Here is a 19,661-nt window from a genome sequence, read left to right as displayed (position 1 = left end):
GCTTTAAACCTTTGCTTCCATAGAGTATTACAGGGGATACCATGGCTTGCATGATTCTGGATTTTGTAGGTACAGTAGATTAGAGATAAACTAATTCAAAGATTCACATTAAAATTACTTTGATCAGTATACCTGGAAATATTTTAAAATGCATACAACTATACGCTGTACCCTTTCCTTACATGAGCACCTGGCTGGGAGTTCTGAAAGTTGTACTGTAGTGGTAGTTCAGCCCATTTCCTCACTCAGCAGCCTCCAAATGCATTTCAAAATGTTTCCAAGTATACCAGTTGAAGCAATTTCCATGTGAAACTTTGAATTAGTTTGCCCCTAATCTTTAACTAGTGGGGGGGGGATATCTGTTGAGCTACATTTCTATGTTGGGTAAAACTTAGATGTTTATACATCATGCTTTGCATTTTTTAATTATTTTTTTTAAAAAGTAAGTTTACAAAGAGTAAGTCAGATAACATGCTGCATCAGAGCTCCCTCCATTAAGAATGACGGGGAAACTTTCTAGAAAATTTCCCCATTCCCAATGCTCTGAAAAGCAGTGACTCATTTGTAAGGTCTGTAAGGCCAGGTGCAACCCTTTCTATTGTAACCAGGCCCCAGTTCCTTTGCTGTGTACACAACACTGTAACAGCCCTTGATGTTTGCACAAAGCCTTCTTTTTGAGATGGCTTGTTTACACTATTGAAAGACGTAGAATGCTTTGTCCCATGTCTGCCCTGGTTTCAAGAACCCCTTCTTTGTATCCCAGTCTCCATTGTCATGGCTATTTCTAATCAGTAGACCCATCTTACTAAGCTTCCCATCTGCCATTGCTGGGCATTAGCAGCCTTCTCTCCTAGCAATCAGACAGACAACAGTTAATCCAACTATCAAGGTTCTCAGAGCTCTTATTCATGATATTTATCGGAAAAAAGGTTTAGGTTGCAACACAAGAATTCCAACAAGTTCTCTAGTGTTTTCAAATGGGAAACCAGTTTAAGATGGCAAAACTCTGGCTTGTTGCCTTGAGCTTCTTTAGTGTAAAGGGCAGGGGCTTGCCTGCTTTGGGAAGACAGGCCAGCCTGCGTCTGTTTATTGTTCTGGAAGTGGCCACAGGACTTCATATTGATGAGAAAGCCAACAGTCACAGACATATTGGTAGCAGCAGGATGTTGAGGACAGCGGAAGTAGCATTATGCTTTGAGAGAGATGCCTGCAAGGCACTCTCCTTAGTCTCATGTGATGCTGCTAATTGGTTCCAGCGTTAAATGCAAATTGTTCCCTAGCATCTACCTTCTTGTAACCTTTGTTCTATGATACCCCACATCCAGGTCTTGGATAACTAGTTTTGGTTTTCTTTCATAGGATACTCTTTCACTTATTTTAGAAGAGTTGAGTTTTTTTCTTCTGAAGGTTCGGTTGGCCTTGCAGCCTGGTTTGCTTCTCCTTCCTGGGCTGGGGGCAAGGGCAGAGGATAGCCTTGGCAGCTGCTGAGCCACACTGCATCCTGCCATTGTGTAATGGTGTGTGGGAATGACCTTGGGAGACTGGGTGAAGAGATGCTGCCTAGGGAACAGTCAGATAAGAGACAGCATGGCCTGCAGCTGATAATGGGCGAGGCAAGAGGCTCAGATGGGACCCTCCCGAGTTTCTCAGACTGTAAAGGAGACAGCGGGAGATTTTAACTTTCAGACTTGCAAGATTCTGTTAACTTAGGCTTACAATAAAGTTGAATTAGTTCATCTGGTCGTGTTTTCTGTCTGGTCTACCTGGAAAGGCTGACATATTGCTTCATCATGGTCCTTTTGAAAATAGGCATCCAGGTAGGTATTGCCAGCAGTGCTTAAGTCCATGCTATTTTCCTGAACTCCATTCCCCAAGTGGAAGAAAATCTGTGCCTATGCAGACAGCATGGATGGCTTGCCTGCTGGGAACTATGGGAATCTACCCCAGGAGTAGATCTGTGCTGCAAGAGAGCATCCTTGGAACACAGGGAGTAAGATGCATTGGCCACGCCAGCTTGCCAAATCTCAGCCTGCAGATCTAGAGATTATGTCAGAATAAGAGGCAATGAAGCTAAAAGCAGTGAAGTCTGCAAGTAAAAAAATTCAGGATTGTGGCAGTGACCATGTGACCAAAGCTCCACCCCTTTTTTACCAGTGTAAATGGATGCCAAAAAGGGCAGGACTTTGGGTGCATGGGCATAGCCACCACCTTGAATTTTTTGACACCCACCCCCCAGTGGATACCGCTGTCTGCTGCTCCTTCCCGGTTTCACTAATACTCTGGCAGCAAGTCTGACTTTGCTTCCTTGGACTTGCTATGTGACTGAGAGGACGTTTGAATGGATACGAGGTTGGCAGCTTTGCGCCCATCCGGCTGCTCTTGGGAATAGTCTTTCTTGACATCAGAGGTCAGCATTTGTGGCAGGAAGGAAATATCTGGAGAGAATGCTGCTGTGTTATCCCAGCCATGATGGGGCAGGAGCCTGGAAGGGTTTCCTGGATCAGCGTTCAAAGGTGACGACAGTTAAAAGGTGGTGAATTCCCTCTTCTCCAAAGGGAAGAGAAGCCTACAACGGGTTCTTCTTTTTACAGCAAACCAAAAAGTACTGGTTCCCTAGCGGGCTTTTAAAAAAATGCCTTTGCTTTGAATTTAGACTTCTTAAAATTTTTTATTGTTTTTAAAATAATAACAGAAAATTGTGTTTTATAGATAAAATAGAGTAAGAGGTTAATGTATTTGTATGTTTGTATCTGTACTGAAGATAGTTGGAAGTCATTCTGTTTTATATGTCTTTTTTGTTTCTGCACTTTTGACTTCCTTCCTTCCTTCCTTCCTTCCTTCCTTCCTTCCTTCCTTCCTTCCTTCCTTCCTTCCTTCCTTCCTTTCTCTTCTTACTTGTTTTACCTATATTCTGAAACTTAATAAGGTTATTTAAAAAAATAATAACAGAAAAAGAACAAAAAGAACAAAACACAAAGATAATCATGATAGAAATATATACGTTGTCAAAGAAGGAAAAAAATCACATAAGAAGGGCTTTAAAAAAAAGTGAAAAAAAGAAACAAAGTATAATATATCATTTGAATTGAAACTGCTTTGAATCTAGACTTAATTTCTGGCTGGTTCCACAAATCACACTACGCCACAATTTGCTTAACTATAGTACACGGAATAAACCTCCATTAGTTAAGGTCACAAACCATGGTGACTAAGCTTTCTTTTTTCGGCAGCTTCTGGAAACCCCACAGAGTAGAACCATCAAAAAGCACATTTTTTCTCTCTATTTTAAGGCAGGGAACATTAAAACTATAGTCTAAGCCCTAAAATGAGCTTATTTTCATTAAAACAAAAAGAGATGCCCTCAACCCTTCCCAGGCAGGATGTTTTAGATTTCCAAGCTCTACTAATATACAGTGAATTGAAAAAGATTGCCCCTCCACACACTAAAACCTGAACCATGGGTTATAAACCACAGTGATTAGGTTCATGCAATGCACAGTGCACAACCTCATGCTGGCTTAATGTGATGCATGAATCCAAACTCTCTGTTTCTCTCTTTTTAAGGAACATGATGGCAGAGAATCCATTTATTGGATGGCAGGGCAGATGATGATGATGTTGATTTTTACATGCAGAAAGTGTTGGCTTCATTTAAAAAACAGGCTGGCTCATATTAGAGCTGATGATAAATGGTTACTGTGGATAGCAAGCAGGCAGCCTTATCTACTTACTAAATTTGGTTTGCTTTTGGGTACTCTGGATACATCAAAAGCCTCCCCTCCCTATTGAGATTTCAGCAGGAATCCACCCTCTGCTTTCCAGCCGATCCCAATCAAGTTAATTATGGGGTCCCCTTTTTACCTCTCAGTGCTGGCCATTGCGGGCAGGAACCCCTCTCTTTACTGTAATTATGAGGTAGCCACCAGCTTTTTCAGCTGGTGGAACAAAAGGCAAGTACAAATTTAGGTTATAGCAGTGTTTCTCAACCTTGGCAACTTTCAGATGGGTGGACTTCAGCTCCCAGTATTCCCCAGCCAGCTATGCTGGCTGGGGAATTCTGGGAGCTGAAGTCCACCCATCTGAAAGTTGCCAAGGTTGAGAAACACTGGGTTATAGCATGGAATGAACTGATCTACTGTAAGTCATGGATACCTTGAATATTGTATCCAGTTCTGGGCACTGCATTTAAATTCAAAGAAACTGGAAGAGATAATCAAGACGAGCAGGAGAAAGGGTGAAGAAAAAAAAAACCTGGTCATATTTAGCTTTCCAAAGCAAAGACAGGATGAGGGTGATTGCATTCTTCAGATACCCAAAGGGTGTCATATAGAAGGTCAAAATGTGGTATTTTTTATTCGGGAGTACAGGACACAGAATAATGGATTTTAAGTTACACAAAGGCAGCTTCTGATAGACTGTTGAACAGAACTTCCTACCAGGAAGAACGGTTTGCCAGGGGAGCCAGTGACTGAGAAAGATGGCCAAAAATCTGGGGCTACCAGATTCCCAGTTTTTGGTCCCCATAGACTAACACAGGTCTCTTCCTACAATGCCAGAAAGATGGCTTCAATGCCATCTGTTTCCATTATTATGGCCGGGTGTCAACTAGTCTGTGGGATTTGAGACAGAGGCATTGCAAACACAAGGCCAATCCTCTTCCAGATTATTGGCGTGGCTCCGCTTGTTTATCCCTGTAATTTTGCGGCATTGCGGTCTCCCATCTCTGGCTCTCTTAGGCGCCGTATTTTCATTTCAGCAGAAGAGAAGCAGGGCTTGGCTTGATGGCTGCACCGCAGATGTGAGAAAAAAAAATCAGAAAACCACTGGAAGAAATGAGGGTTGTGCAAAAACCCAGACTGGAAGGGCCAAGTGTGATTCTGAGCAGGCATAGGAGCTGTCAGGATCACTTTGAAGAGCTCTGCCTATTTGTGGGACCAAGAACAAGTGGTTGCTTTGTGTTTTTTTTAGCCACCTTTATTACAGCAGTTTGTCACTGCAATGCAGAGCAGATTCCAGGGCCATAAATGAACATCCCACAGGGCACCAGCAAGGTTTGAATTCTCAGAACTTGTGGCTTATCAGGTGGGAATAGGTCATTTTCAAAAGGTGTTACCAAAAAGATGGGGATAAGCATTTCAAGTCAACAGCAGTCTGGTTTGCAACTTGCCTCTTCACCTATTATTCTTCTGCAACAGGTCTATATTATTGATTTGGTTTTCTTAAAAAAAAATATCTAAGGTTTCCTTGGAGTTGAGCCCAATTTCTGGTGACTGTGTGTTTCCTTGGCAGTAATATGGAAGTGATTTGCTATTGCTTTCTCCCAGTTTTTTTTTATAGGACTTCTAAATCTGTCCTATAGCCTCATCTCATACAAGCAGGAATCTGGTGATCTCCCATCCTATTTTCTGGTGGTCTCCCTCCAAACATTAGCTACCTCCTAGATGGGCATTGATTTGGTTAGGGAGGGTTAAAGTGTAGGAGAGCCAGTCTGTGCGGCGGTTAAAGGCATCAGGCTAGAAACTGGGAGACTGAGAGTTGTGGAGTCCTTGGTGCTCTCTGAGCCTTGTTGTTTTCTTGCAGACGTTTCATTGCCAGACTAGGCAACCTCTTCAGTGCAAAGAGGGAGTGGGCCTTGCTCTCGGTTTATAGACCGTGGCTTGCCCTGCTTGTGTTGGTGGGGTGTTGTTCTCTCCTTGGGAGTTCCTTGATTGGGCTGTTGTTTGCTGCTTGGTTGATTGCCTGAGTTAATAGTTCCTTGATGAGGGTGTATTGTGCTGTTTGATCGTTCATCTGGTGTTGATCCTAGTGTTGATTTTTGCATATCTGGGTGTTGATTGCTGGCAAGGGAGTGTACTGGTCTTTTGGCTTTTCTATTGTCTCTTTTGAATGGTATGTAAATGTTGTTTACCTCTACGTGTCTGTTGATGGCTGCTTTGTCTGAGTGCCAGGCTTCCAGGAATTCTCTGGCGTTTTTGGATTTGGCTCGGTTTAAGATGCTCAGTTTCCCAGTTGAAGCTATGGTTGAGTCCGTCCATGTGTTGTGAGATTAAGGAGTTCTCATTGTGTCTTCTGACTGCTAGTTGGTGTTCGTGGACGCGCTCTGCTAGTCTTCTGCCTGTCTGTCCTACATAGTGACTGTTACAGTCTTTGCATTGTATGTTGTAAATAACTCCTGTTTTTTCTTCTTGGGCTATTGAGTCTTTTGGGCTGCTTAATATGTTTTGAAGAGTTTTAGTTGGTTTATGTGCTACGGTGATGCCGTGTGGTTGTAACAGCCTGTTGGTGGTTTCTGAGATGTTTCTGATGTATGGCAGAGTTATCCTTTTCATAGTTTCCGCTGGTTGGGTTGTAGTGGGTTGGGTGATGAGGCACTTTTTGATGAAGTTGAGCAGGTATCCATTTTGTTGGAAGATGCTGTGCAGATGTTCTTTTTCTTTTTTCTGGTGTTCTGGGTTGCTGCAGTGTGTAAGTGCTCATCTGAATAATGTTCTTACACAGCTTCTCTTGTGGGAGGTTGGATTGTTACTTTGGCAGTGGAGCACTTGGTTGGTGTGGGTAGCTTTCCTGTAGACTTGTGTTCCTAACTTACCATCATTTCCTCTACTGATGAGGATGTCCAGGAATGGTAGTGAGTTGTTGTTTTCTTCCTCCCTTGTGCATTTTATTCCATTAAAGATGTTATTGATGGGTTTGTGGGTTTCTTCCAGTTGTTTCTTTTGTATTATGACAAAAGTGTCATCTGCATACCAGATCCATACTTTGGGTTGCATGTGTGGGAGTGCCATCCTTTCCAGACGCTGCATTACGATCTCTGCTATAAGCCCTGAAATCGGTGATCCCATGGGTGTTCCTTTGATCTGTTGGTATATTTCTCCATCAAACTGAAAGTAGGTCGTAAGGCAGAGGTTGATGAGGCCCATTATCCTGGGTATTTCTATTTTGGTGTATTTGGCTAGGTCAGGTGTGTTGCGCAGAACTGCAGCCATAGATTCTTTCGCTAGTGCTGGGTCTATGGTTGTGAAGAGAGCTGTAACATCGAATGATACCATGATCTCATCTTCTTCTATTTTTATGTTTTTGATTTTCTGGAGGCACTGTAGTGGGGAGTTGATCGAATGTTCACTCTCCTCTGTGAGTTGTCTGAGTTTCTTTGTGAGCTCTTTAGCTATGTTATATGTGGGAGTCCCCAGTAATGATACAATGGGCTGAAGTGGTATGCCTGGCTTGTATATCTTGGGGCGTCCGTAGAAATGTGGGAGGACGGGTTCACTGCTTTTCATCCGCCTCTGTTCTTCTTGTGTAATTTGGTCTTTCTTGGTGAGGTTGTTGAGAATCCTTCTCAGAAACCACCAACAGACTGTTACAACCACATGGCATCACCGTAGCACATAAACCAACTAAAACTCTTCAAAACATATTAAGCAACCCAAAAGACCCAATAGCCCAAGAAGAAAAAACAGGAGTTATTTACAACATACAATGCAAAGACTGTAACAGCCACTATGTAGGACAGACAGGCAGAAGACTAGCAGAGTGCATCCACAAACACCAACAAGCAGTCAGAAGACACGATGAGAACTCCTTAATCTCACCACACATGGACAGATTCAACCACAGTTTCAACTGGGAAACTGTGAGCATCCTAAACCAAGCCAAATCCAAAAACGCCAGAGAATTCCTGGAAGCCTGGCACTCAGACAAAGCAGCCATCAACAGACACGTAGAGGTAAACAACATTTACATACCATTCAAAAGAGACAATAGAAAAGCCAAAAGACCAGTACACTCCCTTGCCAGCAATCAACACCCAGATATGCAAAAATCAACACTAGGAGCAACACCAGATGAACGATCAAACAGCACAATACACCCTAATCAAGGAACTATTAACTCAGGCAATCAACCAAGCAGCAAACAACAGCCCAATCAAGGAACTCCCAAGGAGAGAACAACACCCCCACCAACACAAGCAGGGCAAGCCACGGTCTATAAACTGAGAGCAAGGCCCACTCCCTCCTCGCACTGAAGATGTTGCCTAGTCTGGCAATGAAACGTCTGCAAGAAAACAACAAGGCTCAGAGAGCACCAAGGACTCCACAGTTCAACCCTGAGCTACAAATATTTGCTTCGATTGAGACTGTGAGTTCTAGTCCCGCCTTAGGCACGAAAGCCGACTGGGTGACCTAGGGCCAGTCCCTCTCTCTCAGCCCAACCCACCTCACAGGACTGTTGTTGTGGGGAAAATAGGAGGAAGAAGGAATATTAGGTATGTTCGCCGCCTTGAGTTATTTATAAAAATAATAAAGGTGGGATAGAAAATGAAAGAAAGAAAGAAAGAAAGAAAGAAAGAACGACCCTTCTTGTTGTTCACATTTCACGTTTTACCTATATCTGTTGTTAAAGAAGTTGGAAGTTATGAAAATGACCTCAGGTCGTTTTCCCTACTGTTATAAATGGAAATGGTGGCGATGCGTTCAGTATAGGTTTGAGATTACACCTGGTGAAAAAATGTTGAAGTGTTGCGCTGTTGCTCCTCATTTTGAGTTTCTTTGTTTATTTGAGAGATACACATGGCCGCCCAGTATTATACTTTATTGATTAGTCAACTGACCATATCAAAACATAGGCATCATCCACAGTAAGATATAATAAAACAGAACAAAGTGAGATACGATAAAACGAGCTAGAATAGGCTATGGTGAGATAAAAGAGATAAAATATAATAAGGTAAGGTAAAGTAAGGATAAAAGTAAGGTAAAATAGCATGAGATAAAATAGTGACTCGGTGGCTTACAGAAATCAAACCCCAAATATAAGACCCACTATACCCCCACCCCCCAGGCGGCAACAATACATTCAAACAAACCACCAGGTAGGCTCTGTATCAATCTGGGATCCCCAGGTGTGCTGTCAAGACCATGTCTTCAGGGCCTTTCAGTATCAAGGCAGGGGCCAATCTTATCTCTAAGGGGATGAGGTTCCACAGGGTGGGAGCCACCACGGAGAAGGCCCTTCTTCTTGGTCCCACTGGATGGACCTCCTTAACGGGGGGAACCTGTAACATGCCCCGCCTCCCCGCTTTGGTGGGCTGGGTAGATGTGACTGGGGTGAGGCCGTCCTTCAGACAACCTGGCCCCAACCCATGTGGGGCTTTAAAGGTGATGACCAGCCCCTTGAACTGGACCAGGAAGCAAATCGGCAACCGATGCAGCTCCTGTAAGAGAGGTGACATGTGTGCAAATCTAGACTTGCACAAAACCATGCGGGCCGCCACATGTTGAACTAACTGAAGCTTCCAGATACTCTTCAAGGGCAGCCCCGTGTGGAGTTCCCCACTGAGAGTGTTCAAAGAGGTCGGGCTGAATTTATGAGCCTGCAGAGGGGGAGCAGCTGCAGAGAACATCTTGCATGCTTTTGTGGTTCCTTCATTGCCGAGAATGGCCCTCCTGCACCAGACTGGCAAACCACCTTGGCATTTTTCCTCAAATGCACACCCTCTCTCTGCTTGGTGGTTTTCCAGTCCCCCTTTGCGTCCTCACGTGCCCTTGGAGAAGCTGCTGTAGGATGACAAAGGCTGTCAGAGTCTCCTAGAAGTTGGCTTCAGGGCATCTCCTGCTTTGAAGGATGCGTATCAGCAGACTTTGCGATTGCCTCCAGTCCTGGCTATTTCTGATTTTCTCCAGAGGCAATGGAGTCTTTGGTGTATGCTGTGAATTTGTAAAAAGGACAAAAAAGGAGGTTAGCTTTGCTTCAGAATTTTAAGGGGATTCAAAAGGTTTCTTTCCCTCCGTCTCTCCCTTTTTTAACTGTATTCTCACAACACACTTTACCAGTTCAGTTGGAAACCTAGTGGCTGAATTCACACAGCATGCTAAGCTTAGTGTCCTTCCTTCTTCCGCTTTGCATTTTGCATGACCCAACCTATTTGATTCGGTGTATTGTACAAAGTGAGGAAATGAGTTAGTTGAGTAACTGGGTGAAATGGGTTGTGTGAACTCTGCCCTTGTGTACAGGTAGTCCTTGCTTAACAACCATTCATTTAGTGATGGTTCAGACTTACGACAGTGCTGAAAAAACCAACTTACAGCTGGTGCTCACACTTATGACCGTCGCAGCATCCCTGCGGTCATGTGACCACGATTTGGGCACTTGGCAACTGGTTCACATTTATGACCATCACAGCACCCCGTGGTCACATGATCACCATTTTCAACCTTCCCAGCCAGTTTCTGGCAAGCAAAATCAATGGGGTACTGCATGATTTGCTTAATGACCACATGGTTTGTTTAACGCACATGGTGATTTGCTTAATGACCAGCAAAAAAGGTCATAAAATCAGGTTGGATTCACTTAATGACCACTTCACTTAGCAACTAAAATGCCAGTCTCAATTGTGGTCATTAAACGAGGACTACCTGTATAAGCAATTTCCAAAAGGAGCTACTGGTGACCCTATAAATTCAAGCAAGGTGTGTATCAGGGAAAAGATTCCCTATCACAAGGATGCCAAACTGTGAAGCAAACCACCTCTGACTTCTTGCTCTTGTTCTTGCAGGTGAGTGTCCTGACCACCTTGGAACGACGGTTCAACCTCCAGAGCGCTGACGTTGGTGTGATCGCAAGTAGCTTTGAGATTGGCAACTTGGCCCTCATCCTTTTTGTGAGCTATTTTGGTGCCCGGGGTCACCGACCACGTTTGATAGGATGTGGGGGAATCATTATGGCTTTGGGAGCCCTTCTCTCGGCTCTTCCTGAATTCCTCACCCATCAGTACGAGTACCAATCTGGGGAGATCCGGTGGCGGGCTGAAGGGAGGGACGTCTGCGTTGTCAACGGATCCATGAGCGACGAGGGACCAGACCCAGATCGCATCTGCAGGAGCAGGACTGCTACAAACATGATGTATTTGCTCCTCATCGGAGCACAAGTCCTTCTGGGGATCGGGGCGACTCCTGTGCAGCCTTTGGGGGTCTCCTACATTGATGACCACGTGAAGCGGAAGGACTCTTCCCTCTACATAGGTACGTGGTAAGCCTTCCTTGGAAGGTCTTTAATTTACTTTACGATTGTTCGCCGCCCAGAGTTGCCTGCTGAGATGGGTAGCCATACAGATTGAATGAATGAATGCATGCACGCATGCATATGTACATCCATACATGAATAAGCACGGAAATTTTGACGGTGACTTGGTTTCCCATTTTGCTGACCGTCCTAAAACAGAATTTTGTCTGAGATTCTACTGGGTAATTTTGAAAAGGGGATTTGGATCCTCTGATTCTGCTAGCCACTTCTCCCTTCTCCCTTCTATTCACTTCTAATGCACAATATAAATCCCCCAATTTACAGGGTAAATTATTCTATGATGCATTTGCGAATTTGAATACTGTCCTAGCCACTGCACACTTAATACGACCAGAAAAACTTCTTTCCTTTCTCCTCTCCCCAGTTCACATGGTTATAATACTATTACCACTAGAAATCAGAATAGTTATAAATAAATCATCTCTCTGGAATGTTCTCCTGAGGCAACTGATTCTCGACTCTCGGTAAGGTTGGCCAACCTTGTTCCTCCTGCCTCTTTTTTTCTCCTAAAGGAGCTGTTGATTGATATCTCCATTCCTTAGCTCATAAATATCATCTTTGCAACTCTGCCTTCATCCACCATCTTTCTGTGCAGTGGGCATTAACGGGTACATCTTAGGAGGTAGGTAGGCAACTTTAGGAGACATGGAAACCAGCAAAGAACATCTCTATTTTGGACCTCAATGGAGCTGGGGTTGGCATCTGATTTTAGTGGACTGTCAGCATGGTGCTTCTAGCTGGTGGAATTAAGGACCCAGTGGTGGGATTGGTGATGGATCCTTCTGTACCATGGAGTGTTGGTAGATGCCTAAACATTTCCATTTCTGGACTTCTAGGAATTTCAAATCTAGCTAAGAACTCTTCTTGTCTGCCCAGAAATTGCGGTTCCCATCTTAGACTGGCTAGTGGTAGGGGCTACGTTAACAAGAGAAAGGGTGATTTATCCATAATTGTTTGTAAGGATGACCGTATGGAACGTCCAGGTCTGCAGCATGAAAGCTTAGTGCCTATGAAATCCAGTTACTGGGAAGCAGCAATAGGAGAACTGTTGTCCTTGCATCCTGCTTGTGAGCATCCCAGAAGTCCATCCCATTGGCTACTACAAAAAATAAGATACGGGACCATCTGGATTAGACCACTGGTCTATGAGGAGCCCTCAGATCAGTGGGTCTTTGCAAATTAAAATGCATCAATAAATTGCAGTGCATAGGTAGTATGTGCCCTTTACTGTGCATGCAGGTAGGAAGTGACTTTTCACTGGTCTAGAGGTGCTTACTTAACTTGAAACCTTCCATAGGAAATGCAGCCGCATTGCTCTTCTTTTATGACTTATGGGAGCTTGATCCACTATTCCAAACATGAAAAAAAGAGATTTATTAAGTTACCGATGAAGTATGAAACTTGGCTGCAGGGTGGTGTTTGGCTTGGTGATCCTAAATTACTGTAGATCTGTTCTAGAACTTGATCCTGACATTTTTCAATACAGCAGCCACCCAATTCTCCTGTCTCAACCCTTTCTGATTGTAGTATGTCCATTTTCCTCTCTGCTGTTTAAGAAGCCCTCTTTTAATTTGGTCTCGGGAAAGGAATGCATATTCCTGAGCAGACCAATGGATATTTTATGACTCGCACAGAAAAGGAGGTGATTTAGACCAGAAGGGCCCAAAGGTTTGCAACAGACGTCTTTAGACTAAGGAGGTTTTGCAGGTGTCTCTAGCAAGTTACAGAAACTGATAGGGGAAGGGAATGAAAAATTTCCAAACTGCGGTCTTTCTTCATGTTTGCAATTGGAAGGGCATAGTGAAGATAACCATTCTGCTTCTTCAGGGTTGCTGGCATTCAACAGAACTAATTTTCTATTAATAATCCTTTTGGGCTGCCGACTGCAATGTGATTCATTTTCCAAACGTCTTCTGTGAGCGACATTTCTGCAGCCTTTTAAGCTGTAGTTGTATGGATCATTTGAGACTGAGGTAGAAGTGATTGATTAAGGTTGTCTAAGGAGAAGGGACTTCTTTTTCTTATTTATTGCTCTAACATTCCAGAATGTATGTATGTATGTATGTATGTATTTATCAATTTATCAAATTTGTCATCGCCCATATCCTCCCACTGGAGGGACTCTGGGCAGTTTACAACAGAATGTTCTCAGTTTTCTAATGTCACTGGCTTGTCTTAACCTCCAAAATTGCCCTCTTCTTGGGAATTGAAGCCAAGCCTTTGCACTGGCCTTGTGTGAACATCAGGGTCAACCAAAGGACCAATCTCAGTGTCTTCCCATCTGCACTTGCTGCACAGTCCTTTCCTTGTCACACCACCACCACATACTGGTGGTACGGCTGTTTTATATACTTTGCTCTGAAGAGATGCTCAGATTTTCGTGTTTGAGTGGCCTTGGTACACATAGACATCATGTCAGTTCACAACGTGTTGCTCAAGGAGGTCTTCAGAATGATATACCAAATGAATTGGCAAGGCTCCAAAGAGCTACAAATCTTAGATACAGTGGAGTGCCTCTTGCATGTTTAGATGGCAATGGGTGGTTGCTTGTTCCCAGTTTGCCACTTGTTCTAATTTACCATTGAAGCAGCTGTTTCATTCTGCCTTGTGGTAGGGCCATTTCTGACCAACACTCTCTGAATGCCGTTTGTATGCAATCCAAAGATGCCAATCTAGAAGGTGCCATTATTCAGTGGAAGAGATGGACTTCTAAGTGTGCAGTTTTGATGGAGAAGGAACAGAGAACTGGGGTGCAAAAGACAGGCAATGTTTGGTTGCAAAATTTCTTCAAGGGGAAGAACAGAAGGTACCCAAGCTCTATCCAAGCCCTACTGCTCCAAAGTCTTGGGGGAAGAATGGTCAGGAGAATGTTTCTTCCATGAAGGCTCCTTGATGATACACAACCAACCTGCAACTGCAGCCTGAGTTATGGTATGGGAGAGTAAAATCTTCAACTGTAGTTGTTACAGTGTGTGGGAATAATGTAAGCACAGGTTTTGTGGAAAGGTCAATTCTCACACTACCCAAGTGCTCCAGATCCAGGAGGTCTTCCCCCAGATCCATGTCATTTGAGTGATGGTGGGCACTCCTGCTTTCTCATCGTGGGCTTCAATATGAAATAGTTACTGCATGGGATCTCTGTTCATCACTTAAGTACCATGCTGACAAATCTGGATTAGGTCTCTTATCATTCCTTCACTTACCTGCTGTGACCAGAAAGGGATATCTCTATCAACAAGCCACTGGATTTCTACAGAACATATAATAACTGGGCAATCCATGGCTTGTGTCCATTACTATTTCTTTCTTCAGCTTCCTATTCTGCAGGCTCATTGCTGATGATGTCTGTTGTCCTTGATGAGTTCCCTCTTGATAGATCAGCCCTCCACTACTTGCTGGCAGGGATGCCAGCTGCACGTCAAATGGAATTAATTCAGAGGTGTTTTCTCCAGGGTTAGAAGGGTGGTGTCTATCTCTCTAGGGCTGGGCAAGATCAAGGAAGCACAAACTATACAGATTTCAGGAAAGTACCCAATGCTGCTTTTGGAAATTGTAAGAGCAATTTCTGTGCCCCATTTATATCAAGTTTCTTATGGCAGAGGTCAACTTGAAATGCTTCTTCCCAGATTTCTCTCCACCTGGACTGAGTTGCTGTTTATGAAATAAGTTGCCAATGGACTCCCCATCTGTCTCGCCCTTCCATTCCTTTCCCAGCCTCCCCACACTCTCTCACAGGCAGGAGTTGAATCAATGCAATCTCATTTTGAACTGGAAATCTGGCTGTTTGCAGGTTAAAGTAATATTTGCATTCTGCTGTGCAAATGAAAATGCATTTGCACAGAATAACATTTCCAGTCCTGCTGCTCTACTGATATCCTCTACTGATCCTCTGTAGGGATGGAAGCTTGAGAGGTTTCTTCATAACCAAATCTTTTCTATGAAGGCTTTAGCATGATTCTTTAAGCGAGAGAATAGGCAATATTGCGCCCGCAGGCAGCAAAGCAAACTGCCTGCTTTCAACATCATCTTTATTTCCAGAAAAATGCCTCAGGGCTCTTACTAAAATAATGGGAGCGCCTGCAGAGCATGACCTCTGGAATTCTTTCTACCAGTCAGCCCTACAAGGCAGGCCAGACCAAGAAAGGGACCCCCACGGAGGACTAAAAGTGACTGTAATTTAGATTTGTTATAGCAGCGTTTCTCAACCTTGGCCGCTTTCAGTTGGGTGGACTTCAGTTCCCAGAATTCCTCAGCCAGCCAGCTAGCTGGCTGGGGCATTCTGGGAGTTGAAGTCCACCCATCTGAAAGCAGCCAAGGTTGAGAAACACTGGGTTATAGTAACAGAAACTTGCAAGTCTGACTGTGCTTCCCCTCTTCCCTCTTTTATATTCATGTGAATTAGGGAGGTGTCTGTTTGAGATGTTTTCCTCCCACAGCGTTTGGACCCAAAGCAAATTTCATTGCTTTGTTGCTTCCTCCCTTTCTCCATCAGGGTCATCCTCTTTATTCTCTACACCACCCCATTAATCGCAGCTCTCTTCTGGGTCATGTGACCAGGAAGAGGACTTAGAATGGAGCAGACATCAGCATCCCAAGTTGATGCCCAACTGCTCCTCCTCCCATAGGGAAGCTTTGGGTGGATTTTTCTCCTCTGTGATCCCCAGCCCATTCCAGCCTTTCTTCAGACTTCCATCTTTCTTTCATAGGCTTTTCCTGCTAGCCCGAATTTGATCCCCTTCTGTTTGGTTTTCAGAGAGTCTTGTCTTCCTGCTGACGAGCAGGCGGACAGAGTCCCTAGACCCTTCACATAATTGCTTTCCCACATGCTGCTGGGCTGGCCAGAATAAAAATGGCAGATGACTGGAATCTGGAGCTTGACCTGAAAGGGGATCAGCCTGCCAGCAAACAAATAAAAATAAAGCAATGCTGTAATAAGAAGAGCATCCAAGAGAGATAGAGTGGGTAGTCAGCATCTCTCTGAAATGCTAACTATTTTCTGACTCAACAAGTGGTTCCAATGGCACACATCTGTGTGTGTGCCCAAGCACGCCCTTGAATTTCCAAATCGTCCCACTGACTGAGTGTCTCTGTAAATCTGGCTCTCCCGTGTTTTGCACTGGATGAAACAAGTGGGATTTGCAAGAAACGGATGAAGTCTGTCTTGTATCTAAGAGGCTGCTTTTGTTCAGTCCTGGCCAGCTATTGCCTCTAATTAGGCAAATGTAAATCTACCCATTTCCGTTTTTTCCCCAGTTTGTTTCTGCAGTTATCTCAAGTTTGTTTCCAATACATTTCCTGGCAGTTTTGCAAATAGTCTTCCATAATGTAATGCCTTTTCGTACATTATTTTTGTGAATGCGTACATTTTTAGCAGCCTTTTGCCTAATATGCATAAATATTTAAGTTGCTGTGAGCTACACTGCAAAAATGAGGAAGTTGGAAAGTTGGAATGATTTGGTTTGAAAATACAAACGTAGTTGAGCTTGCATTCACATGTAAGCACAATATCTGTCCTATTCTTGTTCCACATAGGCATTCTACTTTTTTTGCACAGTTGCTACTCTTTTCCAATTATCACTCCATTTGATGACTTAAAAACTTGTTGATTACTGTCCTAGGCTATGCCCTACTGATTTAACTGGATCAAAAGCTTTTTATAGACTATTGATTCCTTTCAAATAAAACATTTTATGTTGTATCTCATTGACAACACTGTGATAGCAGATATAAAATACTGAGCCTGTAGACTAGATGGCAAAGATAGATTAGTGTGTGTGGGTGTGTGGGTGCGTGTGGGTGTGTCCCAGAAGAAAGTGGTGGTAAACCACTTCCATATTTCTGCCAAGTAAATTACATGGATAAGTTCATGAGATCAGCAGGAGTCAAGCTCAACTTAGTGCAGACGTTTCTTGACTTTTTATTGCAAAATGCATAATAGTTTTTTATGGGAAGTGTTTGACCACATCCTTTTCAGAAATAATGTCTGGTAATAATCAGTCTTTTCCAGTTTGCACATCATTTTCCACGTCTGCTAAGGAACACACTTTCACTTCCAAATCATGCAAAACCATAATGTGCTCTGTCTAGTTTCAACTTGGTTCAGTGGGTGAATCCAGCTATCTCTGGTGTCTTCAATAAGCCAGGATTAAGCAAACCCTGATTTAGGAAAACACATGACCTTTGAGAAGGCAGGGATTTTGGATGGCATGTTGAACAACAGGAGGCCTTGTTCTCCATGCTCACATTTTCATAAAACTAAACAGGCAAATATGTGAGGGGCAATGAGGATTTAAACCTTTGAGAATAAAGGGAGAATCTTATTTTGGAAGCTCCCATGTCAATTTCTAATCCCATGCCCTTTGCTGGCTGGGATAGAATGCCATGTTCCTTTGGGTTCTGGTTGAAGTCAAAAAATGAAGTCATAACTAATTAATTAATGGGAAAAAAACCCTTTCCACATTGAAGGGGAAATTGTTAGGGGCACTTAAGTGGATTCCTTTATTAAATTTAAAAAAAGGGGGGGAGGCACTGCATCGTCATGACTCCGAGCCTGCGATCTCTTGCTGCAGTTGCTCCACTTTACCATCATTTTGCTAAGAGCTTTTCTGCAGCTTGAACTGAGTAAGCAAGGCGGGCAGCAAGCAGAGGATCAAACCATTTACACGCTGGATCAGCCTCCTATTTTGCAAGACATGGACCTTTTTTTTGCTGAAGCACCAATCAGGGAAAGTGCCAGTGAGTTGAAGATGCTGTTAGAAGCTTCTGCAAATTGAATAAAGCTTAATTTGTATATTTTGCTGGGATGATTTGTACACTGGGCAGGTCATTTCTCCCTATGTGGGCATTATTGCGTTTGGACCAATCTCCCTGCAGGTGTATCATGTAGCAGAGGGTCTCCTGATGTACAGTATTTTGAACAATGGAGGGAGGCCTTGTTTAGAGCATGCTCATGGGCATCCAGGGAGCCAAAGAGGACAGGTGTTGTCACACATACCACAACATCATTGCTCAGGTGGTGCAAATAATCTAATTATATAATTTACCACATTTAATAGAGGATATCATGGCATGTGTAATGTCGCTGTGGTTTCTGCTGTTCAATTTGGGGGGTGTTCTGCATTTAATAACAGGGTTCCTACTTCTGTTTCCAGGACTAAAATGATTTTCACATTTTAAGATTTTGTTTGCAAGACAAACAAAAGCAATAAAAATAAAAAAGCAACAAATCACAAAGAATGCATGATTCAAGCTGATCCTTGATGTACGGTTGCTTGTGATGCAGTACGCTGAGCCTATTTGGTTTGGGAGACGAATGCCTTATTGTGTGCTTAGATTCCGTCAAATACTTTATCTATTTTGGAATTAGCCTTGAACCATCCTTCAGTTATGCCAAACGGTTGGACAAGCTCCACCTCTTTTGTACATCCGTCATGATGCTGCGTACAGTTTTGAAAGGAACGAAGCTTCCGCTACAGTGGGGGTGACACAGCTTTCATCTGCTTGACTAGAGCCTCCAATCCTGCAGACCCCTGAAAGGGGCTGAGTTTGCACAGCGCGCTGCCACAAGAAATTGACCCAGGTGTAACATTTACCGAACTTATTGTGCTGTCTGAATCCTTGGGTGACCTGATCTGATTAAACATACCAGGTGAACACAGTCCAGGTATGTCCACAGGGCAGAGACATAAAAAAAAGTCAAGATGGCAGTGTGATTGCACAATCAAAACCTGCCCCTATTTTTACTCACATTATGATCATGATTTCACTTTTTTCACACACAGACACACACGCTGTAGAGGGATTTAGCACCGGTCTTGAGGAGGAGGAGGGAGAGGAGAAATCACTGCGCAGCCTTGGGAAAGGAGGAAGTGTGAGAAAGAGACTCCAATCAGCTCTGCCTTAACCTTGTTATCCTTAAAGAGGGGCACTGAAGGTTCCGGATAGGGTTTCAAGATCCTGACAATAACACACTCTATGCTACAACAATAAAGCAGCATTCCTGAAATCGCTGCAAAGGCTGTTTCTTGACCTGGCTAAGCTAAACCCTAAGGCTGAGTTAAAAAACAAAACAAAATTGCTACCTTAACTTCATCTGCACTGCCCAGACAAGCCATATTAGGGCTTGACATGGTGTCCTGGTTCACACAGTGTGCTAAGACGTTCCTCCTGCTGCTAGAGTTTGAGGGGGTGGGAAGTGAGGTCATGCAACTTACAATGATGTTAACCATGAAGAGATTGGCAGGCGAAATTGCAGGACTGCAGGGGTTAAAAACTGGGAAATGACTCTTATCTGCTTCTCAGGAAGCATAATCAAGAAACTGTTTAGCCTTTCGGGTGTGGCGATGCTGCTCCTTTTTGTGATGCTTGTTGTGTTCAGATAATGGTTGGTTCCCTTGGAATGTTCTGGATGGGAGTTGTTCTGGGAAGTCTAGTTAACATACATTTTATTGCCTAGGCTGAAGGAGCATTTCTCAAAATGTTGTGCCTTGTTCATAAAGAGCTTGTTGTTGTAGTGTCTGGTCTCAACCAGAGCAACCCGCTCATTGTCCTTTGTTCCAGAACAATGGGCTTATTATGCA

The 19,661-nt window shown here is 43.6% G+C and overlaps 1 protein-coding gene across 2 annotated transcripts in view; it reads left to right on the top strand.

Annotated features, from left to right (window-relative positions):
• Positions 1 to 19,661, top strand: part of SLCO3A1 (solute carrier organic anion transporter family member 3A1) — a 116,868-nt gene that overhangs the window by 20,612 nt on the left and 76,595 nt on the right. For both annotated transcript variants that reach the window (XM_063314461.1, XM_063314462.1), the window contains exon 2: positions 10,556 to 11,021. In XM_063314461.1, the coding sequence (XP_063170531.1) occupies positions 10,556 to 11,021 (466 nt within the window). The remainder of the gene's footprint in view (positions 1 to 10,555; positions 11,022 to 19,661) is intronic.

This window comes from Candoia aspera, chromosome 13, assembly GCF_035149785.1.
Source record: "Candoia aspera isolate rCanAsp1 chromosome 13, rCanAsp1.hap2, whole genome shotgun sequence".
Lineage (NCBI taxonomy): Eukaryota > Metazoa > Chordata > Lepidosauria > Squamata > Boidae > Candoia > Candoia aspera.
This window is presented reverse-complemented; position numbering and strand designations above follow the sequence as displayed.